At 61.4% G+C, this 26,066-nt stretch overlaps 3 protein-coding genes across 14 annotated transcripts; all 3 read left to right on the top strand.

Moving 5' to 3' along the window:
* Window positions 1-11: 11 nt before the first annotated feature.
* DDX41 (DEAD-box helicase 41) lies at window positions 12-6,093 on the top strand. Its single transcript, XM_048320094.1, has 17 exons — window positions 12-96; window positions 182-280; window positions 372-531; window positions 612-686; window positions 1,023-1,083; window positions 1,779-1,915; window positions 2,066-2,138; window positions 2,310-2,463; window positions 2,559-2,695; window positions 2,868-3,030; window positions 3,119-3,250; window positions 3,429-3,500; window positions 3,737-3,833; window positions 4,134-4,283; window positions 4,415-4,486; window positions 4,623-4,733; window positions 4,923-6,093. The coding sequence occupies exons 1-17, from the start codon at window positions 73-75 to the stop codon at window positions 5,057-5,059; spliced, it is 1,854 nt and encodes a 617-aa protein (XP_048176051.1). The 5' UTR covers window positions 12-72; the 3' UTR covers window positions 5,060-6,093.
* On the top strand, window positions 5,724-8,743 carry DOK3 (docking protein 3). Its single transcript, XM_048320095.1, has 5 exons — window positions 5,724-5,812; window positions 7,142-7,435; window positions 7,554-7,647; window positions 7,733-7,905; window positions 7,987-8,743. The coding sequence occupies exons 1-5, from the start codon at window positions 5,756-5,758 to the stop codon at window positions 8,701-8,703; spliced, it is 1,335 nt and encodes a 444-aa protein (XP_048176052.1). The 5' UTR covers window positions 5,724-5,755; the 3' UTR covers window positions 8,704-8,743.
* A 167-nt stretch (window positions 8,744-8,910) lies between these two features.
* On the top strand, window positions 8,911-25,774 carry PDLIM7 (PDZ and LIM domain 7). Of its 12 annotated transcripts, none has more exons than XM_048319758.1 (26): window positions 8,919-9,025; window positions 10,259-10,365; window positions 13,673-13,824; window positions 14,133-14,163; window positions 15,775-15,791; window positions 16,385-16,539; window positions 16,876-16,912; window positions 17,005-17,393; window positions 17,499-17,537; window positions 18,103-18,139; window positions 18,804-18,842; window positions 18,961-19,115; window positions 19,473-19,509; window positions 19,655-19,753; window positions 19,974-20,012; window positions 20,142-20,287; window positions 20,640-20,676; window positions 21,495-21,533; window positions 21,656-21,813; window positions 22,147-22,183; window positions 23,089-23,147; window positions 23,239-23,473; window positions 23,551-23,731; window positions 23,888-24,008; window positions 24,479-24,594; window positions 24,885-25,774. In XM_048319758.1, exons 2-26 carry the CDS (start codon window positions 10,261-10,263, stop codon window positions 24,969-24,971), a joined length of 2,547 nt encoding a protein of 848 aa, XP_048175715.1. In that variant the 5' UTR covers window positions 8,919-9,025; window positions 10,259-10,260; the 3' UTR covers window positions 24,972-25,774. The 12 variants fall into 12 exon arrangements, with proteins under 12 accessions (XP_048175722.1, XP_048175712.1, XP_048175715.1 ...); XM_048319759.1 differs by lacking the exon at window positions 17,005-17,393 and adding an exon at window positions 17,643-17,797 and having other exon boundaries at window positions 8,920-9,025; XM_048319755.1 differs by having other exon boundaries at window positions 8,918-9,025; window positions 17,005-17,537.
* Window positions 25,775-26,066: the final 292 nt, after the last annotated feature.

Here is a 26,066-nt window from a genome sequence, read left to right as displayed (position 1 = left end):
GTTCTGCGCGTTGCTAGGCGATGGCCCTGTGCGTGGTGACGTCACTTCCTATAGCTCTTCCGGGTAGGAGTCATGGAGGCCGCGGCGGAGCGGAAGGTGGGAACGGCCCCGGCCCCCGGTACCTCCCGCTCTGCGCTCCCGGTGCCGCCCCGGGCTCCCCTCACCGCGTATCTCCCCACAGAGGCAGCGCGAGGAGCCGGTGGACACGTCCGACCTGTCCGGAGAGGATGACGACGACTACGTGCCCTACGTGCCCGTCAAGCAGCGCAAGCAGCAGATGGTAATGGGGTAACGGGGGCTGCCCGGGGAGGGCTCCGAGCGGCCCTCCCGCCACGAGGCCGCTCACTTCGCCTCGACCCGCGTTCTTCCAGCTGCAGAAGCTGCTGCAGATGCGGCGGAAGGTAGTGTCGGAGGAGGAGCAGCGGGACAGCGGGAGCGAGCAGCGCGGGGACGAGGATGACATCCCGCTGGGGCCCCAGTCCAACATCAGTCTGCTGGACCAGCACCAGCACCTCAAAGAGAAGGCGGAAGGTAAGGGAGGAGCTGGTGGGGGCACTGTGTGACTTTCAGGGGACAACAAACCCTCTCACTGCTTCTTGGCTCTCCCCCAGCTCGGAAGGAGTCAGCCAAGGAGAAGCAGCTGAAGGAGGAAGAGAAGATCCTGGAGAGTGTGGCAGAGGGCCGAGGTGAGTGGGAGGTCTGTGTCTCAGATCTGTCTCCAGAGCTCCCAGGGCAGCTGGAGAGCTGTTCCCTGCCTTTGGAATGCTCCTACTCAGGGGTGGGACTGGAGGTGACAGTAGGTCCCCTCAGTTGGCACTGTCTGGCTTAGCTGGGACATGTCTGTGACAGGGCTCTGGGCACAGCAGCACTTGATGTTCCGGTGCCAGAGAGGCTGCCAGTGCTGCTGCTTCTCCTCTTCTGTCTCTGGACATGGTCTCCCAAACCATTTGCCCAAGTAGCTCTCAGTGAGGTTGATGTGGATGTGGAGAGTTTGCTCTGACGCATCATCTTTGTTCCTGCAGCTCTGATGTCAGTGAAGGAGATGGCCAAGGGCATCACCTACGACGACCCGATCAAAACCAGGTAAGTTTCACAGCACAGCTCAGAAGCTGTCCTTCTGAAAACAGCACTTCATCCTGGCTGAAGGGAGCTAAAAGCCAAAGAGTCTTGCAGGAGCAGTGTGGCTCTGCAGCCTCTTGCCTGAGTGACTGTCTTTGTGTCATTATGTGTAAAATCAAAGGCTGTTGAGTCACTTTGGATGTTGTTTTATATACAGTAAGGCTTGATAAAACACATTTATGTTAGACTAGAAGGCTGGAGGGTGGATCTTCAGGTCTGGGAGGTCACTAAGCCAGAGGAAGAGACTGGAGGAATCTTTGGAGCCAGTGCTGCTCGAGGCAGCATTGTCAAGGTGGTGATTGATCAAAGATCGGGCTCAATGATCTCAGAGGTCTTTTCTGACCTCAGTGATTCTGAGGCAGGATCAGGGAGGCGATTGAGGTGTGTCCAAACGTTTTTGGCATTTTCCATCCACCATCCGTAGGCTGTTCTTAGCTGTTAGCTTAGCACTTTTCACTGAGGTTTTGGGGAAGGGTTTAATGCATAGAACTGGCTCAGATCTCCTACACTCACTCCACAGAGCCCCTTGGGGTTACCTGTTTTACCTGGGGGGGTATTGGAGCCTAACAGGGCGTTCCCTTGAATTCCTCCATGGGAGCTGCTGGTTCTGGAGCCCTGGCCTCATTCTGCACCGTGACCTGTTTCTGTTGCTTTCACAGCTGGAGAGCCCCTCGCTACATTCTGGGCATGTCAGAGGCACGGCACGACCGCGTGCGCAAGAAGTACCACATCCTGGTGGAGGGAGAGGGCATCCCTCCCCCCATCAAGAGCTTCAAGGAGATGAAGTTCCCAGCAGGTAGGCCAGGAGAGGAGATCCCACCTTTTTCCTGGCTGTTTGCCTGAGGGGTATTTGTCACTGGTGGGAGAGCTGCTGCTGGGATCTGAGTGGGAGAAGAGAGGGAATAGTTCAGGTCACAAACATGCATTGTTCCTTGTTCTCTGACAGCTATCCTGAGAGGCCTGAAGAAAAAAGGAATCCAGCAGCCAACACCCATACAGATCCAAGGCATCCCCACAATGTGAGTGCTCTGTCCCCATCCCAGAGTACAGAGCAGTTGCTCCCACGGCCCACTCAGTGGTGTGGACCAGATGCTTTTCCCTGGTGACAGATCCCTGTCACCTTGCTCAGCCCTGGAGGTTTGAGCTGTTCCATGATGTCCCTTCTCCCATCGGCCCCGTTTCCCTGGCAGCCTCTCAGGAAGGGATATGATTGGCATCGCATTCACTGGCTCTGGGAAGACCTTGGTGTTCACCCTCCCGGTGATCATGTTCTGCCTGGAGCAGGAGAAGAGGCTGCCATTCTCCAAGCGAGAGGGACCCTATGGACTTATCATCTGTCCCTCGGTGAGTGTCGGGAGGAGGCTGTGAGTGACTTGCAGTGGCAGTCCTAAATTCTGCCTGCACAGAGATGCAGGAATGAGCTGGGTTTGTTTCCGTAGCGGGAGCTGGCCCGGCAGACCCACGGCATCCTGGAGTACTACTGTCGTCTGCTGCAGGAGGATGGGCTGCCCCCACTGCGCTGCGCCCTCTGCATCGGGGGCATGTCTGTCAAGGAGCAGATGGAGACCATCAAACAGTAAGACCTGGGGGAGTCCATGGGGCTTGAGGTGCTCTGTTTTCTGGCAGGGGGCTATGAGGTGACATCCTGGCTTCAGGACAGCGTGGGGGTGAAGGTGATGTGCCAGGGAGGTGTCCTGCATGGGGCAGGAATCCCGAGGGCCTGACTGCGGCCTCCTCTCATCCCACAGTGGGGTACACATGATGGTGGCAACCCCTGGGCGCTTGATGGACCTGCTGCAGAAGAAGATGGTGAGCCTGGACATCTGCCGGTACCTGGCATTGGATGAGGCTGACAGGATGATTGATATGGGCTTTGAGGGGGACATCCGTACCATCTTCTCCTACTTCAAGGTACTGAACTGCCAGGATAAGAGCACCCTGAAGCTCAATCCTGCACATGCCAGGTTGGGTGAGTGCTAAAGGGTTCTTCCCTGTGCAGGGCCAGCGGCAAACCCTCCTCTTCAGTGCCACAATGCCCAAGAAGATCCAGAATTTTGCCAAGAGTGCCCTGGTGAAGCCCATCACCATTAATGTTGGGCGAGCGGGTGCTGCCAGCTTGGATGTCGTGCAGGTGAGGTGTTTGGCTGCTCCCTTGTGCCTGTGTGGGAGGCCAGAAGAGTTCATGAGGGCACTTAATATCTCACTCTGCCAGGGAGCTGGGGTTTGTGGTCCTCCTTCCCAGCTGGCTAAGGGATACCAAGCAGTGGCAGTTCCTCTGCTGCCTGACCCATCCCTCTGCTTGTTCCTAGGAGGTGGAGTATGTGAAAGAGGAGGCCAAGATGGTGTACCTGCTGGAGTGCCTGCAGAAGACCCCTCCACCCGTGAGTATGCTGGGGACAATGTGGTCACACTGGGGCAGGGGGGGAGCTGGCGGGGGGACCCCCTTTGTGGGGTGGGCGTGTGGCTGAGCCATGCTCCATGTATGAGCAGGTCCTGGGACCAGCAGTGCTGTGTGCCCTGCTCAGCAAGAGGGAATGGGCTTCCCCAGGGGGCTGTGCTGGTGCCAGCAGTGCCATCTTGCAGGAGGGGCTCTGATACGATGCCTGTGTTGCTGCAGGTGCTGATCTTCGCAGAGAAGAAGGCAGATGTCGATGCGATTCACGAGTACCTGCTGCTCAAGGGCGTGGAAGCTGTGGCCATCCATGGAGGGAAAGGTCAGTGCGGGTCCCAGGGAGGCCTGGGCTGTGGTGTGACCCCAGGAATGTTTGTGGCCAGCATGGAGCAGTTCTTGATGGTGTGAGGAGGGGCTGTGGCAGTGTCAGGAGTGAGCTCCATGTTTTACATAGCAGGCATAAACACAGTGAAGGTCCCTATGGGATGTGGAGGCCCCTCTACTCCTTCATTGGGAGAAAGGCTGCCTGAGGAGGTGATGCTTGACTCTGAGGCCATAGTGGTTGCTGCATTAGGTAGGGCTGGGAGCTCTGCCCTCGCTGATCTCTGCTGGGCCTTTGTAGATCAGGAAGAACGGACAAAAGCCATTGAGGCCTTCCGGGATGGGAAGAAGGATGTCCTGGTTGCCACTGATGTTGCTTCCAAGGGCCTGGACTTCCCAGCCATCCAGCACGTCATCAACTACGACATGCCAGAGGAGATTGAGAACTATGGTAGGCACTGGGCCTTGTGGGAGGGGTCTAGAGGCCAGCAAGGCTCTGTGCTTGTCTGTGCAGTGCCTTGGGGCAGGGATGGTCTGTCACACTGCGCTCACCGGGGCCTGATCCTGTCACTGTCTCCACAGTTCACCGCATTGGGCGTACAGGCCGCTCGGGCAACACTGGCATTGCCACCACCTTCATCAACAAGGCCTGTGGTGAGGAACAGCACAGGGCTGGGGGCTGGAGGAGGCAGCTGGGCAGTGGCAAGGAGGTGTTCTGAGCAAGCAGGATGGCTGGTGGAGGGGAGATGGTGGTGCTGGGCTTTGCCTGACCTATGTCTCTGCCCCCCAGATGAGTCAGTGCTGATGGACCTGAAGGCTCTGCTCCTGGAGGCGAAGCAGAAGGTGCCGCCTGTGCTCCAGGTGCTGCACTGTGGGGATGAGACCATGCTGGACATCAGAGGTGAGAGACCCCAGGCTGACACAGGGACCCCTGCGGGACTGCTGCAAGCCCTGGGCTCCAGATGGGAACCCAGCTCCCAGTGCGGCAGCATTGGGGAGACAGTGGTGTAGGGTGGGGGCTGCTGTCCTGGGGTGGCACTGTGCTGTCCTGACATGGCAATGTGTCCTGACCCCATCCCTCCTGTTGCAGGCGAGCGGGGCTGCGCCTTCTGCGGCGGCCTGGGCCATCGCATCACCAACTGCCCCAAGCTGGAGGCGATGCAGACCAAGCAAGTCAGCAACATCGGCCGCAAGGACTACCTGGCCCACAGCTCTATGGACTTCTAGCCCGGGGAGTGTGCTGCCCCACATTCCCCCTGGATGGGCCAAGAGCCTGTCTTGCACTACTGTGGCCCCTTTTCCAGACTTTTGGTCACTGGGACTGTTGCCAGCTCAGCCTGATGAAGTTCCTGCCCCGGAAGGAAATGTATGGAGCTGTGCTGCAACAGCCTGTTACATCAGCGGTGTGTTGGGCAAGCAGGTAGCGGTGCCTCAGGGCAAGAGAAAGCCCCAGGTGGGGTGACTAGCCTGGCCAGCTGCCTGCTGCCCCTGCCAGCCCCCTGCAGTGGTGAGGTCACGGTCTTGTGTTGCTCCTCACAGATCCACACAGTTTCTATGGGTCCATCTCCCTCACCTGGATTTGTGCATCCACAGTGGGTGACTGTTCCCATCTCCCCAGACATGCTGGGATGCAGCCAGGGCGAGGTGGAGTGTGCCATGCTCATGTCAGGCGCTCCCCGAGGTGCTTCCTGTGCTCTGCCCCCGCGTTCTGCCCCACTGCCCTGCTGTGAGGGGGAGGGCGGGCACATGGACACCTCCTGTGGCCCTGCCTCTGCCCCCCATCCCACACCCCAAAAAGGGGAAGTCTCTCTAAGAAGGAAGTCTGCCCCATGCCTTTCCTTCGGCTGCAGCAGTCACATTTTCTCCACTGCGGGTGGCCCGAGTCCCTGATCCTTGCGCTGGCTGCCAGGGTGAACTGGGCCCATGGAGAGACCAGTGAAGGATGGGATCCTCTATGTGCAGCACTCCAAATTTGGAAAGGTAAAGGGTGGATTTGGGGCTGGTAGAGGGTTTGCCGTGATTTGTCATGATGCCGGGCCTGGGGCCAGGCCCTCAGCAGCCCGGGAAGGGGGGACTGGAGACAGACCCTTTGGAACTGCCCTGGGGAGCCCTGGGCTCAGCAGACCCACAAGTGGGGCTCTCCCTGCGGTTGAGGGGGACTCATGTGTGCGGGCACCCACTCTGGCTTGCCCCCACGTGGGGTCCTTCTTGCTTGGTCACCGCGTGAGTCGCAATGGAAGAATAAACATGCGTTAATGTGGCGCAGCTCCAGCGTGTGTGTGTAGGAGCGGGGCCCTGGGGCAGCACGTGGGACGCGTCCCTGTGCCCTCCATCAGCCTGGCCCTGGGGGGGCCACCACCATCTGTGTGACACCCTCATGGCTTGGGCTGCTCCTCTGTGCCCTTGGAGGGGGCACTGAGTACCACAGCCCTCAGGGCAGGGTGTGGGTGAGATGCTGAGAGTACCCAGGGTCGAGCCAGCTCCAGGGAGCTGTCGGGTGTTGGTGAAGTAGGCCCTGCTGGCACATTGGTCATGCCATGGCAGGGCGGCCGTGTCCTGTGGGGGTCTCAGTGGATGTGTGGGACTGCAATCACTCTGACCTCCCTGCTGAACAAGAACCAAGCCCTGAAAGCGCAGCGGGCAGCCCTGTGTGTGAGGAGCCAGTGCCCTGCCATGGAGGAGGCAGGTGGGCTGGGGGTGGTGGGTATTTTGGGTGCTTGGCTGCATCTGGTTCCTGCAGGGTGGAGGCTCTGCTGCACTTTTGAGGTACATGGTGGCACGCGCCCCCGCTATCCCGTGACAGACTGGGAAGGTGCTGGTGCTGCAGAGGCTCCCCTGGGAGGAAGCAGGCTGCTCAGCAGATGTGAGGCTGCCAGCAGGAGCCTCAGCAGCTCAAAATGGCTTTAATTTGCATCAGGGTCTGTCCTGAGAACAGCTTGAGAGCTCAGCTGCAGGTCGGCAGGCCAGCACTTGCAGCAGGGAACAAAGAGCAGGACCTGGTGCTCAGGGTGCTGGGAGTGAGTGTGACTCACCCAGCAAGCCATGCCAAACCCGCTCGGGGCAAGGTCCCCCTCAACCCAGCTTTGGGGCTACCCTGCCCCACAGTTTGGGGGTGTGTGCTGGCCCCTGTTCTCTGTACCCTCCAACAGCATCTGGCAGGTGCAGGCCAGGACTCCCCTATGCCCCTTGTGCCCTGTATGGCTCTTCCCAAGCACTGCTGGCCCTGCGTGGAGGGCAGTGCTGGCAGATGCAGCAGGCAGCTCTTTGCTGACCTGTTTTTTCCGTGCCTTTGCCCTTCCCATGCATTAGAGATCCTGGAGGAAGATGCGAGCCCAGCTGTTCGCCGCCAGCCCCTCCGGCGTGGCCCGCATGGAGAAGTTTGATGTGCGGGACGATGGCACGATCCCGGAGAAGACGTCCCTGCAGCGGTGTGCCCGCCGGGTGATCCGCCTCTCTGACTGCGTCTCTGTGGGCCCGGCGGGCACGGAGAGCTGCCCCAAAGCCACCGCCGCCTTCTACCTCACCACCACGGAGAAGAGCTATGTACTGGCAGCTGAGCAGCGGGATGAATGGATCACCCAGCTCTGCCAGCTGGCCTTCCAGGTACCAAGGGGTCTGGCAGAGCCAAGAGCCCTACTTGGGTGAGCTAGCAAGCTCCAGGGCAGGCAGGGGGTTTGTGCTCCCCCCTGTCCCGGGCCATACTCACATTCCTTTGTTTCAGGGTGCAAAAGAGACAAGGCCGAGTAATGCCAGGACCCAGCCCAGCCCCGCTGTCCCCATGGAGGAGAACTCCCTCTACTCGTCCTGGCAGGACTGTACGTGCAGGGGTGGTGAATAGGGCTGGGGTGGGCTGCAGCTCAGTGCTGCAGTGCTGACCCCTGGCTTGTTTGGCTCCCACAGTGACCGAATTCTTGGTGCTGGTGGTTCAGACAGACGCAGCCACCCGCTGTGGCCTGCACGGGCACTACCTGCTCTCAGCCCTTCCCCAGAGCTTGACGCTGAAGGACCCCCAGTCCCGCCAGCCCCTGCTCACCTGGCCTTACCCCTTCCTTCGCAAGTTTGGCCAGGATCAGGTGAGTCCCCCACTCCCTTCTTGGGGCTGTTGCCTGCCCAGGGTGGCTGCCAGCTCCTCACCCTCCCCTCTGACCCTGCAGGCTGTCTTCTCCTTCGAGGCCGGCCGCCGCAGTGACTCCGGCGAGGGCACCTTCACCTTCAGCACCCCACGGGCCCCTGAGCTCTGCCGGGCTGTGGCTGCTGCCATCGCCTGTCAGCAGCAGGGCAAGGACACCCCAGACCCCAGACTTTTCTGTGTCTCAGACCCCCAGCTCTTTGCACAGGGCCTCGAGCCCCAGCCCTGGGGGCCTGGGAATGATGATCCCCAGCCCAGCCCAGCCTTAGAGGCGACACAGCCTGCCTCCCATCCCCCTGCCAACCTCCTCCGCTTCAGCCCACCAGAGCCAGAGGGCTCATGCCCCATTGTCTATGCCTCCATCGCCCGGGGCCAGCAGCCCCTCTTTGTGCCAGGGCAGCCAGGCTCTGGTGAGCCCTGGGCTGTGGGGAAGCCACTCCCTGAGCATCTCTACGAGAACATCTTCACTGCAGAACTACATCCAGCCAGGGCCCAGGAAGAGGAGGAGGAAGGGCAGTGGGCGCTGGGGTGCCGACAGGCCCCCGAGGGCCACAGCAGTGAGGGGGGGCCACTCTATGACAACCGGGCCGCCCTGACGCAGAACCCCCAGGCCGCGGGCTGGGGGCGTGGAGGGCAGGAGGTTCTATCGGGGCGCTCCGGGCACAAGCCTCACAGCACTCTTCGAGCCAAGCTGGTGCGGCTGCTGAGCCGGGAGAGCCCCGGAGCGCGGGACTGGGCTTGATGTCGCTGGTGCCGTTCGGTCAATAAAGGCCCTTCCCGGACTCGGCTCCGCCGCTGCTCTGGGGAGTGGGGGGGGCGGGAGGGGCAGCTCGCGCCTCCCCGCTAGGGGGCGCCGCCGTGCCCGCCCCGGCAGGCAGAGGCGCGCACGGTGATTGGCCGAAGCGCCCGCTGGCTCCGCCCTCCTCTGATCCTATATAAGGTGGGGCCTGGCCGAGCGGGGGCGGTGCCCGGGTTCGAGTCCCGCGTCTGCTCGCACCGGCCCGCATCGCTCCGCTCGGCTCCGCTCCCCTCCCGCCCGCTTCGCCGGGCCCCGCTGGCCGCGGGTGAGTGCGGGGAGCCGGGCCGTGTTGGGGGGCTGTGTCCTCTGCCGGGAGGGATGGCGGCGTGAACTTTGGAGGGCTGAGGCCTGGCTCCAGGGGAAAGCGGGTGGTCGGGGTCGGGCCCCTGGAGGGCAGAGCCGGCGTCCTCGACCCCCGGGAGGGGCGGCGGTGTGGGATGGGGAGGGGTCTTGGGGCCCCCCGCGGGTCAGGGTGGGGCAATAGGAAGGGGCTGCCCAGCCTGTGCACGCTGGAGACCCCCGGTGCAGCCGGGCCCCGTCCCGCCGGGGAGCGGTGGGGGGTATCCGCCCGATCCGGGCCGCCCCGTCCCGGCGCCTCGCTGGGGCTTGCGCGGCTGCCGGGCGCCGGGAATGCCTGACACGCAGCTCTTCCCCCGGCCCTCCCGAGCGGGGAGCGGGCTGGTGTCGTCTTACACGCCTTATATAGCCCGCACCGGCCCGGGGAGAGCGGGGGCACGCTGGCCCCCGGCCCTGGAGCCGGCCCGTGCGAGGTGTGGGGAGTCCCGCAGCCGGCCCTATCCGCCCTCGGGAGGAAGGTCCTGGGGCCGTTCGTGGGGGTCTTCCAGGTAAAAGGTGGCAAGAGGCTGGTGCTGGCCCATCTGCCCGGAGCCTTGGCCGACTGACAGCTGTCAGGCAGGGGAGCACCGAGAATTCCCTCCTGTCGAAGCCCTGGAGATGGGCTCGCTCCCAGGGAGCATCTGCTCGGCCGCCTGCCGGAGCGCCAGCCTGGCTGCTCTGCCAGGCGCCTCGGGTGGCATCACGCAGCTCCTGTGCTGCTGCTGCTGCTGTTAATTCATCTGGCAAAAATGCTTCTGGTTCATATCCTTCTGTACCTGCTGTTGCTTCTCTGTGATCTGAACTGCCTTGGCTCTCAGCAGCAGGAGTTCCTGGGGTGCTGCAAGGGAGAACAGATCCCAGGTTTGGGAGGAGAGCAGAGCCCACAGACACCCCACTGTGGGTGGCAGCAGGGCTGTGCCTGGCTCCCTGGCAGTAGTCAGTGTTAGCCTGGGCCCCTCAGCTCTTACGTTGCTGGAGGAGATGCTGATGGATTTGGGGTGCGTCTCTAACCACAGTGTAGGATGGTCAGGGTGGAGTTACAGCTGGAAACATGACCTGCCTTCTGTCCTGCCCTGCCATGCGCCGAGCCCTCTCCTCACCTCCTCTCCCAGCATTGTTCCCACGTACCCTAATACCGGGATCACAACCTCTTCCCTTGCAGAGATGGGCGACATGGAGTCCTACAAGGTGATGCTGAATGGGCCGGCACCCTGGGGCTTCAGGCTGCAGGGAGGGAAGGATTTCAGCATGCCGCTCTCCATCTCCAGGGTAAGAGAAACCGAGGCTGGTGACACTCATCCTTCCTCCTGTATGAGCTGTATGGGGGATGTAGATGAGCTGGGGCCCCGGGAATGCTGCATCCTGCCCTGCCTGGCTCCACGTAGCCTCCTTGGTCCCTTATCAGCTGCAGCCTAGCACGGGGGTGTTCCGGGCAGAGAGCTGCAGCAGAAATGTGAAATTCTGCACAGCCCCTGCAGAGGGGGGCGGGGGAGGCCCCTTCCGGTGTGTGCCCACCACAGCGGGAGGAGATCTACTCTCTGAGATGTGGGACTGGCTTCCTGGTCTGCACTCCAGCTCTGGGCTTGGCATCCCAGGACCTAGCCAGTGCCCTTCTGCCCTCCTTTCCACAGTGCAGCTCCCAACTCCATGCCTGAGGTCACTCCTGAAATGGGCACGGAGAGGAGAAAGCTGTGCTGCTGCCTGCACAGGGACATGACTCCCTCCACAAAACTCTCCCATTTCTCCAGTGAAAGCCACTGTGCCACAGCTGTTTGTGCCCGAGGCTGCTGGTTTGAGCCTATCCCATTGCAGTGCTCCCGGTCCTGACCCTGGGTGTGTGCAGGTCCCCGTCCCTGGCCACAGCTCTGGCCACGCAATTGCCTTATAAGCCTTGGAATGTGACTGCATCGCCTGTGCCGCTGGCGCTCAGGCAGCTGGCACGGAGGCTGCTTCTCGAAGGATAGCTTTGCTCGTGGCATCGAGTGCTGCGTGGGGACCTGCCCCCGGCACGAGCCGGGCACTGCACGCCTGTCCCAGAGGGCACAGATCTCCACAGCATCCCAGCACGGAGCATGGGCCCTGAGGGCACTCTGTGAGCCTGGAGTCGCCAGTGCCGCTGCCCCGGGGCCTGCTGATCTCTGCTGAGCACGCAGAGACGGCTTCAGCGAGTTTATTCTCTAAAAAATGTTTCTCTTGGCTGCGAGCCAGTTCTTAACAAAGGGTCTGGTCGGACGGAGGAGCCTCCCAGAGCCTGGGGCAGGGGCCTTGTGAAGCAGAGCTTGGTGAGGCTCGGGCAGTGCTGCTGTCCTGGGCAGGGCAGGAGCAGCGAGGATATTCCCAGGGGATGCAGCCAGCTTTGAGGGGCTGCCTGGTGAGGCTGGGCTGCATGGCAGGGCGGTGTGCTCTGATGGGAAGGGGTGAGCCTTGTGCTGCTCTGCACTCCAGAGGCATCACCAGCCCCAGAGCTCCTGTCCAGAGCATACTGATTGTCCTTGGCCACTGCTTCCTGTGAGCTGGCCCTGCCACCGTGGGCTGGAAGGAAGCATCCTGCCCCAGCTTTGTGGGCTGCAGTGGGGCCCTGCTCTGCAGGGGTGGGCAGCACAGGGCAGCGCTGGTGTGTCCATTGGCTTGACTTTCAGCTGTGTCCATCGCTGTGACACTCCTGGGAGAGCAATGGGGCTGTTTCAGCTCACTGGTCACACAAAAGAGGTGCCACCGTGGCCCTCTGACGTGTACCTCCTGTGGCAACGGGCTCTGCTAGGGTGCCAACAACTTGGCTAGGCAGGCTGTAAACCATGGCCCCTGTGCTGGAGCCAGAATAAGGGCTGCAGTCTGGACAGCTGGATGCTGTGTGGCTCATCCTGGCATCTGCCAGCTGGGGAAGAGGAGAGACCCTTTGGTGCTACTGGTGGGAAGGCACTGAGGGATGCGCTGAGGGAGGCTCTGTCCTGGAGGCCCCTGCACAGGGCAGTAGGTGAGCACCTCTCTGGATGTGGTGATGGAGGTGCAGGGAACAAAAGACTGGGTGGAGAGGGAAGGAAGGAAGCCCTGTTTAGCGGGCCTGGGTGGGAAGTGGGAGGGCTGGCACTGCCATGGCTCCTGGCTGAACTGGCACCTGTCAAAGGGGTTTCCTGCTCGTTGGCATGGAGGGGGCCAGGAAGTGCTGACCAGGCTGGGTGAGGCTTCATGACGTAGCCTGACGTGCTCTCCCCTTCCTGGGCAGTCGTGTGAAAACCTCTCCCAGCTCCTGCTCCTGCCTCCAAACCCACGCAGCCGCCCTGTGCCTTCCCCAGCCCTCCAGGGCAGCAAGCTGGGGCTTGCAGCAGCATGGCCAGGAGCCAGGGGCACCACTGCTGCTGAGGGCACCCTCCCGTGCTGGGCAGGAGGAACGGGAGGGTGGTGTGGGGACACTGGGGGCGGTACCCATGTCCCACTGGGAACAGCAGTGGGATGCTGGTGGGACTGGGCCGCATCCAGCCCATATGTGGCATTTGGCCTTGTGTGGATAGGTAGTGCTGGCCTACAGAAGGGACGTGTGGCTCTGGGATGAGCTGGGTTCTGCAAGAAGGGGCTGGGACTCTGTGGCAGGGATTTTTCAGCCCTCTGACAGTGCTGGGAATCTGGCTCGCTCCTTTTATGTTCATGTCGAACAGGACTTGAGGAAATACTTGGTCTGGGTCCAAGCGCCTCGAGTTCTTCCATGCTGGAGGAGCAGGAATGCTGCAGCCTGCCCACGTCTGTCTGTCTGTCTGTCAGTGCCTGGGAGCTGTGTGCAGTGCTCCAGGCCTTGCTCGCCTCTGGCTGTGCATCCCTGGTGGGAGGGGAGGGCAGCCTCCACTTCCCAGCGTGGGGTTGATGTACAGCTGTGCCATGGAGCCATAGCAGGGGCAAGGCGCATCCCTGGCACTGTGGCTGGGAAGGGGAACTCATGGCTGTGCTCCCGGCTGTCCCAGCGGGGCAACGTGGGTGGGGACGGGTGTCTCCCTGGCCCGGGAGGGCTCCTGCTCCTCTGTGGGAATGAGGTAATGTCTGTGCCTGCTGGGAACGGGAAGGGAGCTCTGGCGGCTGGGGGGAGTGCCTAAGGGGTGCCTCCCCTGTCCCTCCCCACCCCAGGAGGAGGGCTGGACATGCCTGTGGTTTGCAGTGACATGTGGGCTGCCCAACGAGCCCTGACTCACTGTGCTCTCTTCCTGCCCCAGGACCACAGGGATGAGTCCAAGGGGTGGCTGGGCTTCTTGCTGAGCCCGAGGCAGCACTGCCTCTGTGTTTGGCGTCACAGTGATGAGGCCCCAGGGTGCTGGCAGGGTCCCCAGCCATGCCAGAGGGCTGGGGCTGGGCAGTGCCCTGGAGTAGTGCTTTGCCTTCTGCTGCTGCCAAGGGGAAGAGGCTGCTCTGGGCTCATGCACTGGGAAATGGGAAGTAATCTGGGGTCCCCACGTTCCCCTGGTCTGGGCTGCGTGGTGTCCTGTGCTGGGCTGGGGATCCTGGGCCTCTGCAGGCTGCTGCCTTCATGAGGATGTCCCTCTGCTCCCACATCACCACTCGGCTGTTCCAGCTCTCCCTGTCTGTCCTGCAGCTGACTCCGGGCGGGAAGGCGGCCCAGGCCGGCGTGGGAGTGGGTGACTGGGTGCTGTACATCGACGGGGAGAGCACCAGTGCCATGACACACATCGAGGCCCAGAACAGGATCCGTGCCTGTGGGGACAGGCTCTGCCTCACCCTGAGCAGGTAGGAATTGTGGGTCCCACAAACATGGGGTTCTGGTCTGACTGGAGCATAATCAGGGCACTCTGCTCAGTGCCACCTCCGGGCATCACCATCTCCCAGCATCAATGCTCCTTACTTAGAGCCTGGAAGCTCCTGGCTGTGTCCAAGGGCTCTGCTTGCCTGTGTAAGGCTTAACCTGACTGGAAGCCACACAGCAGTGCCAGCTGGCCATGGTTCCCCTCGGTTGGGTGCTGCATCCCTGGGGTACCCGCATGCTGGTGGTGTCTGGGCCAGCTCCAGCACCTGCCCATCTGTCTCCTCTCTTGCAGAGCCCAGAACCAGCTGGGGAAGCCACAGAAGGTACGTGTTGCTCCTGGTGCCGCAGCGGCAGCTCAGCCTCATCTCAGGGGAAGGGAATCTCAGTGTAGTCAAACAAATGGACTTTGCTCCTGGGGCTTTTAGGGGGCCAGGGTGTGTTTGGAGGTCTGTAAAACGCAGCTGGAGGAGCAGCTCTGACCTCTGGCACCGTGGAGGATCAGAGGCAGTGAGATCTGCTCAGTAGGGACCTGGGCCCAGATTGTCTGTGCCCGTGCTGGTGCTGGGTGTGGGCAGGGGTGCAGAGGGGCCAGCACAGGGGAGGAGGCTGGGCAGGTGCAGCACTGTGTTTGCTAGTGCTGGGGAGTGCCCTGGCACGGGGAGGCAGGGCTGGGGCTGGTGAACTCGTGGCTCCTGGGTAGAAGCCACCTGCATGTGTTCAGCTTTGTGCCATGGGACAGTTGCGATCAGCGTGTGTGCATGCACCGCCCTGCCACGGGCAGCAGCAAGTGTCCAGGGCACCTACTAATCTTCAAATGACCTTCAGGCTGGGTTTGTGACCTGCTGTCACTGGGCCAGGTGCCCAGTGGAGTGAGTGCCAGCCTGGCAGAGCCCGGTCTCCAAGGTGCACGTGCTGTTCAGCTTTCCTACCTGGCTGCCTGCTGTGTTGCCTGGCCCAGGGCTGCTGCTTGCATGCTGCTTGACGTGTGAGCCTGTGTCTGTGTGTTTTGTCTCGCTCAGGACTCACTCCCCTGCTCTGAACCCCTGAAATATAACTTCGCTCCCAGCACCGCCCTCAACAAAACAGCTCGGCCCTTCGGGGCCGGCTCACCTCCGAACCCACGGCCCGGGCTGGTGACGAAACCCGTGACGTATGCGCCCCTGGCGCCCGCCTGCACCCCCCAGCACAACGGGTATGTTGCTGTCCATCCTGCTCCCTGAGGACTGGGGGGAGCCTGCTGCCCAGCCCTGCTGCGCCTTGCATGCCAGGCACCCTGGGTGGGAGTGGGTGACAGTGCCTGTGCCAGGGTCCCCGGTGGCTGGTGCCGAGGTGGCACAAGAGAACTGTCGCACACAGGGACACACAGCCATGCTTGTGCCAGTCCCTCGCTCAGAGATGTGTCAGCCTGTGGGGACTCCTGCCAGGCTTGACACGGTGGCTGTAGCAGGAGACTGGCTGGCATCTGCAGTGGCAGGGAAACAGTGGCTGTCTGTGACCACCAGCCAGTGCCTGCCTGGGGATGTCCTGCAGGTCCCCTGGCTGCAGGAAGGGGCTAGGCAGAGTGATGGCCTCCAGCCCTGCCACACTGTTCTCCCCTGGCTCTGCTTGGTTGCACGTGTCCAGCAGCTGCTGGTCCCTGTTCCTCCTGCCAGAGCTGCTGTAGTTCCCAGGAACTGGGCAATGGGACGGGATGTGGCACTGACTGCCCTGGGCATCCAGGCCTGTTCTGGGGGCTGAGGGAGCACAGTCTGGTCCATTGGCATCTGCCCATGTGTCCCAGTGTGCTCTCAGCCCTGGGCGAGCTGGGTGTGAGACTCGGGGATAGGGGTACAGGCCATAGGTGAGCTCTGGAAACTTCTTGGGTGCTGCAGGTCTAATTTCACCTTCCTTTTTCTTTCTTTCTCTCCTCCCTTTCTCTTTCCCTTTCCCTACAGGTGCTGAGCCTTGACAAGTCAGTAAGCCTTTTACCTGCTCTCTCTATCCTCCCTGCATGCCTCTTCCCTGCCAGTGCCCCATCCTCTGGGGCAGGGCCAGCCTTGGGATGGGCAGCAGGCACTCCTCTGCCCATGTGGGTGGGTCACTCCTGGCACCAAACTGTAAACCCCAGTGTAGAGGGCCAGTGCTGCTTGTCTCTACCAGCTGCTGGGGCCCTGGAGTGTCCTTGTGTGTGATCCGTTCCCTGTTCCCCAAGACGTGGCTTGGCTGGGCGAGGGCTGATGGGCTGTGCTGGGCACCGTGCCCAGGGCCAGGTGGCACTGCCATAGACGGCTCCACAGCTTCCCTGATGGTGTTTTTTTGACCTTGGCTTATTCTTGCTATGTCCTTTTTCCTTCTGGCCCTTGGGGCCAGTTTCAAATTGCCAGGAATGGTGGTGGTCATTCCAGTGAGTCCTTCATGGGCCCAGCCTTTGTGGAGGAGGAGTTGGGGAGTGGGGAGTAAGACAAGGCGTCTCTGGTACTGGTGTGCTGTGATTCTGTGCTGAGGAAAGTGGGGGACAGCCCCAGAAGATCTGTCAGATTTGACAGATGACTCTGTCACTCACAGGCAGCCCCCGCAGCTGCTGGAGTCCCCCAGCACCCCTGTGTGTGACCCTGTGAAGCTGCGGATGTTAGAGGACATTGACGACTCAAAGCCCCACAGCTGGACCTCGCAGTCCCGCTCCTTCCGCAAACTGTCCCGGCTGGTGGGCACGAACAGCAGTGAGTTCCCTCAGGGCCTGGCACTGCCTGACTGCCCAGCTTTGCTGGGGCAACTGGAATTGGAAAAAGGCTTTGGTGCCTTGTGGCACTGGAGTGTTGGTTTTGGCCCTATGGGGCAATTGAGCCGTGTGGAGCTGTGTGGGCTCATGGTGGTGCTGCTGGGCTGGGGCCATGCTCTGCCCCGTAGCCAGGCAGGGCTGTGTGTTGGGACAGGTGGGCAGTGGGAGGGAGGAGAGGTCCTTTTCCCTTTGCTGTTCCTTTTCCCCTTCTGCTGTCTCTGGGCCTCTGTTGCCGCAGACTGACTTCATCTCCCCCTTTCTCTCCTGCTGTGCTCAGTGGAGGATGGTGAGGACGAGCTTGTTAAAAAGCCCAGGTAAGGGGAGCATGTGCTGGAGCAGCAGCAGGAGCCACAAGGTGCCTACCCAGGCTCAGCCCACACGCCTGGTTCTCTCTCGCTGCTTGCAGTCACTCAAGGGAAGCTCTTTGCCCTGTTGCTGTTTCTTCTCTCCCTCTTCAAGAGTCGAGCTGTTGGTGGAGCTGCAGAGCTCACTCTGCGCTCACCCCACAGTGGGCACCGCCAGAGCTCAGCCACTGGTCTGGCCATCACCTTGGGAGGGTCCTGCCTGGACGCCCACCGGCCGGACAAGATGTCCTGTGCCGGGTAGGACCTGCTGGGCACTGCTGGCACCAACCTGGGGAGGCCAAGCTCTGCCATTGCTTCTTGAGGAAAAGGGATCTGGAGAAGGCTGGTGCACTGACAACACCTTGCTGGGGGTATTGGGAGGTGCTAGGCAGCAACTGGACAATGTGCCGTGAGCCTGGCATGGGGCTGCGGGATGGCAGGGCAGAGCTGGGTGAGTGTTGCCAACTTCTTCTAGTTCTGGAGTGCATTTGTGAGGGATGGGCTGAGCCATGGTCAAATACTGAGTGCTGTGCTACCATTTTTTCCAATATCACAGGGATGCCCGTGGGTCCAGCTGGGGCACAGTGGAGCAGTGGTGAGTGTCAGGATCTGGTGAGGGCACCTTTGGCAGCAGTGCCCTGTGCTGAAGCAGGGTCTGTGCTTGGTGCTGGCTGAAGCTTCTGCCCTCTGTCACTCACAGGCAGCCCCCACAGCCTCTGGAGCCCCCCAGCACCCCCGGGTGTGATCCTGGGAAGTTGCGGATGTTAGAGGATGCTGAGGACTGGCAGCCCCGCACCGGGACCTCCCAGTCCCGCTCCTTCCGCAAACTGGCCCAGCTGACGGGCACAGATGGCAGTGAGTTCCTGCAGGGCCTGGGAGAGGCAGTGGGGTGATGTGGCACCCAGGAGTTTGGGGTTTGGCTGCAAGTAACTCCCTGAGGGCAACTAAGCCAGCGAAATCTGCCCGGGGCTGTGTGTGGGCTCGTGGTAGTGCCACTGGTCTGGGGCCATGCTCTGCCCTGTGACTTGACAGGGCTGTGCAATGGGGCAAGGGGATGGTCAGTGGGGAGGTTGGTTTTCCTCCTTTCCCTTCCTGCTTTTCCTGGACCTTAGTTGCTGCAGACTGACTCCATCTCCCCCTTTCTCTCCTGCTGCGCTCAGTGGAGGATGGTGAGGATGAGATTGTTAAAAAGCCCAGGTAAGGGGAGCATGTGCTGAGGCAGCAGCAGGAGCCACAAGGTGCCTACCCTGGGCTCAGCCCACAGGGCTTGTTCTCCATCACTGCTTGCAGTCACTCAAGGGAAGCTCTTTGCCCTGTTGCTGTTTCTTCTGTCCTCTCCTTATCCTCCACTCTTCTGTCCTGTCCTTTCCCTCTTCCTACAGCCAAGCTGTTGGCAGAGCCACAGACTGCCCTGTGCTCACCCCACAACAGGCACTGCCAGTGCTCAGCCGCTGGTCTGACCATCATCTCGGGAGGGTCCTGCCCGGACACCCACCTGCCAGACAGTTTGTCTCCAAATGAGGTGTCCTTATGCTGGGTGTGCAGGCAGGACCCACTGGGCACTGCTGACACTGAGCTGGGGAGGCCAAGATGCAGCACAGCGTGCTGGACACAGTGGGCAGGGGTGGCTGGTGACACTGACAACACCTTGCTGGGGGTGTCAGGAGTTGTGGGGTAGGGACTAGGCCAGCCTGGGGCACGATATCTTGTGGGGCCGTGGAATGGCTGCAAGGCTGGTCAGGAGTGAACGCTGTCAGCATTTCCACAAGGCTCCTGTGTCTCTGGGGCTGTGGATGTGTATGGGGAGGGATGGGCTGGTCAAATACTGACTGCTGTGCCACCATTCTTTCTGATACCACAGGGATGCCCACGGGTCCACCTGGGGCACGGGGCAACAGCGGTGAGTGCCAGCATCTGGCAGAGGTGTTGCCATGTACCAGGGCATCTTTGGGGGTACTTCCCTGTTCCAGAGCAGGGTCTGATCTTGGTGCTGAGCTCCTGCCCTCTGTCACTCACAGGCAGCCCCCGCAGCTGCTGGAGCCCCCCAGTGACACTGTGTGTGACCCTGTGAAGCTGCGGATGTTAGAGGACATTGATGACTCAAAGCCCCACACCTGGACGTCCCAGTCCCGCTCCTTCCGCAAACTGGCCCGGCTGGTGGGCGCAAACAGCAGTGAGTTCCCACAGGGCCTGGCACTGCCTGACTGCCCAGGTGTGCCCAGCTTTGCTGGGGCAAGTGGAACCAGATAAAGGCCGTGGAGTGTTGTTACAGCAGGGCATTGGTTTTGACCCCATGTGGGCCCTCTGTGGCAGCTGAGCCAGCGGGAGCTGCCCAGGGCTGTGTGGGCTCATGGTGGTGCCTCGGGGCTGGGGCCATGCTCTGCCCTGTGGCTGGGCAGGGCTGTGTGTTGGGGCAGCGGGAGGAGAGGGCGTTTTTCCTTCCTTTCCCTTCCCTTTCCTTCCTGCTGTGCCTGCGCCTCAGTTGCCGCAGACTGATGCCAACTCCCCCTTTCTCTCCTGGTGTGCTCAGTGGACGATGGTGAGGATGAGCCTGTTACAAAGCCCAGGTAAGGGGCAGCAGCAGGAGCCACAAGGTGCCCATGCCAGGCTCAGCCCCCACACAGCCACTTCACCCTCACTGCTTGCAGTCACTCTGGGGGTGCTCTTTGCACTGTTGAGGGTTCTTCCCTCCCTCTCTGTCCCCTCTCCCAGACTCGAGCTGTTTCCAGAGCTGCACAACAGGCACTGCCAGCGCTCAGCCACTGCTCTGACCATCACCTCAGGAGGGTCCTGCCCCAAGAACCCACCTGGGTAGGGTTGGCTGGTGACAATCACAACACCTTGCTGGAGATGTTGGGAGGTGCTGGGCAGCAACTGGTCTTGGTGCTTTGCGTCCTGTGCAGCTGTGAAGCAGCTGCAAGGCTGCTGGTCAGCATTTCCATGTGGCTTGTGCCTCCATGGGGCTGTGGGTGCATATGGCAGGGATGGTCAAACAGTGACTGTTGTGCTGCTGTTGTTTCCAATGTCACAGAGATTCCCATGGGTCCAGCTGGGGCACAGTGGAGCAGCGGTGAGTGCCAGCATCTGGCAGAGGTGTTGCCATGTGCCAGGTCACCTTTGGGAGCGTTGCTCTGTGCTGCAGTGTTGGGCAGGGTCTGTAGTTGGTGCTGGCTGAGCTCCTGCCCTCTGTCATTCACAGGCAGCCGCTGGAGTCCCCCAGCACCCCCGGGTGTGACCCTGGGAAGTTGCGGATGTTAGAGGATGCTGAGGGCTGGCAGCCCCGCACCGGGACCTCCCAGTCCCGCTCCTTCCGCAAACTGGCCCAGCTGACGGGCACAGATGGCAGTGAGTTCCCGCAGGGCCTGGTGCTGGCTGGGGGTGGTGGACTGTTTTGGGGTAGCCAGAAGCTGGGAGAGGCAGTGGGGTGATGTGGCACCCAGGAGTTTGGGTTTTGGCCCCAAGTCACCCCTTGAGGGCAGCTGAGCCAATGGAAGCTGCCCAGGGCTCTGTGTGGGCTCATGGCGGTGCTGCTGCTGCTCTGGGTTGTGCTCTGCCCCATGGCCAAGCAGGGCTGTGCAATGGGGCAAGGGGATGATGGGTGGGGAGGTCGGTTTTCCTCCTTTCCTTTCCTGCTTTTCCTGGGCATCAGTCACTACAGACTGACGCCATGTCCCCCTTTCTCTCCTGCTGCGCTCAGTGGAGGATGGTGAGGATGAGACTGTTAAAAAGCCCAGGTAAGGGGAGCGTGTGCTGAGGCTGCACGTCCCAGGCAGGTGTCTGGGCACTGCTGGCTCTGCGCTGGGGATGCTGAGCTGCACCTTAACCTTTTGGACATACAAGGAATGGAGGAGGCTGATGGCACTGGGAAAACCTGGCTATGGGATGTTGGGAGGTGCTGGGTAGCACCTGCACCTGGGGCACATTGTCCTGTGAGCCTCGTGTGGCAGAGCTGGGTGGGTGCTGCTGGCTCATTAGCCCTCAGCCTCGCTGCTTCTCATGACTCTGGGCAAACTCTTTGCCCTGTTATGGTGTGGATTCTTCTCTCCCTCTTTGTCTTCTTCCTCTCCCAGGGCTGAGCTGGTGGTGGAGCTGCAGAGCCCACCCTGTGCTCACCCCACAACAGGCACTGCCAGTGCTCAGCTGCTGCTTTGACCATCACCTTGGGAGGGTCCTGCTTGGACACCTGCCTGCCAGACAGGCTGTCTCCAAATGAGGTGTCCTTATGCTGGGTGTGCAGGCAGGACCCGCTGGGCACTGCTGGCACCGAGCTGGGGAGGCCAAGATGCAGCACAGCGTGCTGGACACAGTGGGCAGGGGTGGCTGGTGACACAACACTTTGCTGGACATTTTGGGAGTCACGGGGCAGGGACTGTACCTGGGGCACGATATCTTGTGGGGCTGTGGAATGGCTGCAAGGCTGGTCAGGAGTGAACGCTGTTGGCACTTCCATGAGGCTCGTGTATCTCTGAGACTGTGGGTGTGTAAGGGAAGGATGGGCTAAGCCACGAATCAGCTATTGACTGCTGTGCCGCCGTTCTTTCTGATGCCACAGGGATGCCAGGGGGTCCAGCTGGGGCACGGTGGAGCAGCGGTGAGTGCCATGGTCTGGCAGAGGTGTTGCCATGTGCCAGAGCACCTTTTGAAGAGCTTCCCTGTTCCATAGCAGGGTCTGTGCTTGGTGCTGGCTGAGCTCCTGCCCTCTGTCACTCACAGACAGCCCCCACAGCCACTGGAGCCCCCCAGCACCCCTGGGTGCAACCCCGGGAAGCTGCGACTGATAGAGGACGCTGAGGACTGGCAGCCCCGCACCGGGACCTCGCAGTCCCGCACCTTCCGCAAACTGGCCCAGCTGACGGGCACAGACAGCAGCAGTGAGTTCCTGCAGGGCCTGGCACTGGCTGGGGGTGCTGGACTTACCCTGGGCTGCCAGGGCCCAGCAGAGTCTGGAGTGGCACTGGAGTGTTGGTTTTGGCCCTGTGGGGTGGCTGAGTCAGTGGGAGCTGCCTAGGGCTGTGCATGGTGTCGTGGTGGTGCCGCCGGTCTGGGGCCTTGCTCTGCCCTGTGGCCGGGCAGGGCTTTGTTTTGGGGCAAGGGTTGGTGGGAGGAGAGGTTGGTTTTCCTCTTTTCCCTTTCCCCTCCTGCTGTGCCTGGGTCTCGGTCTTTGAGGACTGACTGTTTCCTCCTTTCTCTCCTGCTGCGCTCAGTGGAGGATCATGATGATGTGTTTGTTAGGAAGCCCAGGTAAGGGGAGTGTGTGGCAGCAGGAGCTGGGGGGCTGCATGTCCTGGGCTGAACCCCTTGGGCATTGCTGCCCCTCAGCTGGAATGTCGAGCTGTGCCATGGTGTCCCAGAAACAGCGGGCTGGGGGTGGCTGATGGCACTGGCAAAATCTCACTGGTTTCTTGTGATGTTTGGGCAGCACCTGGACCTGGGGCACAGTGTCCTGTGAGCCTGGCGTGGGGCTGTGGGGCAGCTGGGCCAAGCTCGTGGATGTCATCAGCTTGTCAGGGTTATTCCTTGTTTTGTGCAGCCAGGCAGGGGTGGTGCACAGCACCCCATTTTTTGCCTTTACCTCTCTGTGACACCTCGTGCCCTGGTGCCATGGCCTTTGGGTACCAGCTCTGCCCAGTTTGCTTTGACACAAATAAAAGCTGGGTTTGTTGCCATGTCCTTTTTGCATTTCTGTTGAGAGGCACAGAGCTGCTGGCTCTCCCTCTCTCCCTGTCCCCCCTCTTTCGGTGGGCTGTGCCTGTCTAGCCCTGTCTTGCCCTGCCTGTCCCCAGCACTGCTGAGTTGGAGCCTGGGGCTCCCTGTGTCAGGTCAAATCTAAGTTCCCTTGCACCCCAGTGAGATTGGGGGTGATCATCACATGTGTGGTCCCTAGGGTCCCTGGTCAGTCTGGAGCAGCCCAGAACCCTCCCTCCTGCCACTCCCCAGACCACCACAGTGGGTACCAGAGACCCCAGGGGTGCTGTGTCTTGGCAGGTCTGAAGGCCCTTGGCTCAGTACTTCATCACTAAACCAGCTTTTGCTGGGCACGGGGGCTTGGCCAGCTCCTTTCTGCTTGTTGGGGTGAGGAGCCCTGCCTGCACCCCCTGGGCAGTGGGGGCGAATGGAGCAGGCTGGATTAACTGCTTGTTCTGTAGCCAGGTCTCCGTGCCGGACCCGTCCCCAGGAGCAACGATGAAGACTGAGCCAGGACTGGGTGAGCAAAACATCTCCTCTGGGCTTTTTGGGGAGGGGCTGCCCAGGGATCAGGAACACTGTCCTAAAGACTCGTGTATGTGTGTGTGCAGCCCCCAGGACCCCCAGTGCCACCCCTGGCCCCACCAGCCGCCCACCCTGGGCTGTGGACCCCTCGTTTGCCGAGCGCTACGCCCCGGACAAGACGAGCACGGTGGTGAGCAAGCACAGCCAGCCGGCCACGCCCACCCCCATGCAGAACCGCAGCTCCATCGTGCAGGCGGCCCAGCAAGCCCCCGAGGGGCCTGGCCGCACCCCCCTCTGCTACAAGTGCAACAAGGTCATCAGGTGAGCCCTGGCCACCACCACTGCCACGCCGGCGTCCTGGGCCCCAGCCTGGCTGACGTGGCTCTGTCCTGCTGCAGGGGACGGTACCTGGTGGCGCTGGGACATTATTACCACCCCGAGGAGTTCACCTGCTGCCAGTGCAGGAAGGTGCTGGATGAGGGCGGCTTCTTTGAGGAGAAAGGCTCCATCTTCTGCCCCAAGTGCTACGACACGCGCTACGCGCCCAGCTGCGCCAAGTGCAAGAAGAAGATCACTGGGGTGAGTATCCCTCAGCCTGCCCTCCATCTTCTGTCCTTGCCCTCTGCTGTGAGTGCCTGGCTGTGTCCCTTCCCACCTTGGTCCCATCTCAGGGGATTCCTTGTCCCTTCCTGCCCTTGGTGGTCCTGCCCCTGGCTGACAGTGGCTCCCTTCCAGGAGGTGATGCACGCACTGAAGATGACCTGGCACGTGCAGTGCTTCACCTGCAACGCCTGCAAAACTCCCATCCGCAACCGAGCCTTCTACATGGAGGAGGGACAGCCCTACTGTGAGAGAGGTAGGACCCAGGGGACCCCGTGTGTCACCTCATGTGGCCCTGGGGCGCCACTGGGACTCAGCAGCTGCACACAGGGGTGGGGGATGAGCTGCCCTGCTCTGTGGGCTCCCCCTGGGCTGTGGGGAGCACAGAGACCCCAATCCCACAGCTCTGGGCCCTCCATCCTGGTTCTGCCTAGCTGCGGGGTAGTGCTCCTATGTTGCCATGGCAATGAGGGAGGATGTACATCAAAGCAAGTGCTGCATCCTGGGAGATGAGGTTCTCCTCCTCCTCCCTAGAGCCCTGTGGTGGCCGGGCCATTCTGCACCTCTCCTGGCTGTGCCGGGCATTGTCCCACTTGGATGGGGGCTGGCAGCAAATTGTCCCCAGGCTGTGCCTGTGGGATCCCAGCTGAGCTGCAGCCCTGCTCCCCTGGGATGAGCAGCTATAATGCATGGAAGTGCTGAGCTGGGCTCTGCCTTTCCTTGCAGACTATGAGAAGATGTTTGGCACCAAGTGCCGTGGCTGTGACTTCAAGATCGATGCTGGAGACCGGTTCCTGGAGGCGCTGGGGTTCAGCTGGCATGACACTTGCTTTGTCTGTGCGGTGAGCAACATGCCTCCCTCCCCGACTGTTGCAGGGGCCTGTGCCTCTCCCTGACAATCTTGCTCTGGGCTGGGTACACCAGCAGCACTGGGGACCTGCTGACACAAGGTTTTTCCCACTTGCCTTCATTCTGGGGGCTTGGGACTCTGCTTTGAGCCTGCTGGTCCCTGGCAGTGCTCCAGGGCCATGTGGAGTGGTCCCTGATCCCTGTGTGACACCGGTGCTGGACTGTGGGGGACCCGGAGGCTGGCTCAGCCCCCCAGCCTGACCAGCTGCACTCTCCTCCCCAGATCTGCCAGACCAACCTGGAAGGGAAGACGTTCTACTCCAAGAAGGACAAGCCGCTCTGCAAGAGCCACGCTTTCTCCCACGTGTGAGGGGTGGGAGTTCAGCTGTGCCCACGCGTGCCCCTGGCCCTGCATGCTCCTCTCCCCCTGCCCTGCTGCCCCCAGGGAGTCAGGCTGGGCCCTTGGCCCTTTCCCCTGCTCCTGCCTCTTTCCTGGCAGCTCCTGGCTGAACTCCAGCCAGAGACAGTGCTGGGTCCAGATCCCCTTATAGCTGTGTGGCTTCTTATATGCTTCTCGACTGGCCCTAGGAGCCCTGGGAAGGGGATGCTGCATGGATCTCCTGCCCCTGAGCCGTGCAGCATGGTGGGCACAACCGTGCTGAGGCTGGAATTGGAAGGGGTCTGCTACAGCCAGGTTGCTCCCTTGCTGCCTGGCAGCTCAGTGCTGAGGCAGGGATACTCCTTACACATCCCTGAGTGGGTGAGGACCAGCCCCTGTTCCACTCTCCCCTACCTTCTCTGCTGTGTGCTCGGGGCTGGAGACCCGGCCCTGCTCCCCTGCTGGGGCCCTGCCCATGGCAACCCACCAGTCCCCCCCTCAAACTGCTGCGGTGGCTTCCAGCCCCGCTTGCATTCCAGGGGCGTCTGTGCCTCGTGCCCCTCACCCTGCTGGCCCACTGCTCCCCTGGGGCTGGCAGCACCTCCAGCTGATGGCCAGCCCAGCTGGACAGCTGCTCCTGCAAGGCTTGGGCACAGCTTCCTACCAAAGAGGTCTCTGCCACTGCCATCCTGGGCCCATCGATGCCTCCCCCCAACCCACACCCTTCCGTTCGGGCTGCACTGATGTAGCCACGGTGCTTTTAGTGCCTTTAATAAACACTTCTCTGCAAGTGCCGGCTGTCTCCAGGCCTGCGGTTTTGCCGAGTGAGGTGCGGCCGGCTGGGAAGGTCATGCTCAGCTCTCATCCTGCTCCCTCTGGGGCCTGACTGAGCTCCTTCCAGCTTTCCAGGGAAAATCTTCACCTCAGATTTCTCCTCCTCTGCCCGTGTCAGCCCAGGCTCGACCTCTTGTGTCGACGGGGTCATCCCTTTTGTATCAGGCAGGACTGCTAACGGAGGCACTAATTAATCTGGGGGGCAAAATGCAGCAAGGAGAGATGGGGAAGGGGTCAGACTTTAGTGGGGGT

Source organism: Corvus hawaiiensis, chromosome 15, assembly GCF_020740725.1.
Source record: "Corvus hawaiiensis isolate bCorHaw1 chromosome 15, bCorHaw1.pri.cur, whole genome shotgun sequence".
Lineage (NCBI taxonomy): Eukaryota > Metazoa > Chordata > Aves > Passeriformes > Corvidae > Corvus > Corvus hawaiiensis.
This window is presented reverse-complemented; position numbering and strand designations above follow the sequence as displayed.

Excerpts from the sequence above, each read along its gene's own strand:
- PDLIM7 (XM_048319755.1), top strand. The coding sequence starts at position 10,261 with ATGGGCGACATGGAGTCCTACAAGGTGATGCTGAATGGGCCGGCACCC. Across the intron at positions 20,677-21,494 it reads GAGACTGTTAAAAAGCCCAG|GGATGCCAGGGGGTCCAGCT; the intron begins GTAAGGGGAGCG and ends CTGATGCCACAG. Across the intron at positions 23,148-23,238 it reads GAAGACTGAGCCAGGACTGG|CCCCCAGGACCCCCAGTGCC; the intron begins GTGAGCAAAACA and ends GTGTGTGTGCAG.
- DDX41 (XM_048320094.1), top strand. The coding sequence starts at position 73 with ATGGAGGCCGCGGCGGAGCGGAAG. Across the intron at positions 3,031-3,118 it reads CCATCTTCTCCTACTTCAAG|GGCCAGCGGCAAACCCTCCT; the intron begins GTACTGAACTGC and ends TTCCCTGTGCAG. Across the intron at positions 4,284-4,414 it reads AGAGGAGATTGAGAACTATG|TTCACCGCATTGGGCGTACA; the intron begins GTAGGCACTGGG and ends CTGTCTCCACAG.
- DOK3 (XM_048320095.1), top strand. The coding sequence starts at position 5,756 with ATGGAGAGACCAGTGAAGGATGGGATCCTCTATGTGCAGCACTCCAAA. Across the intron at positions 5,813-7,141 it reads AGCACTCCAAATTTGGAAAG|AGATCCTGGAGGAAGATGCG; the intron begins GTAAAGGGTGGA and ends CCCATGCATTAG. Across the intron at positions 7,648-7,732 it reads CTACTCGTCCTGGCAGGACT|TGACCGAATTCTTGGTGCTG; the intron begins GTACGTGCAGGG and ends TGGCTCCCACAG.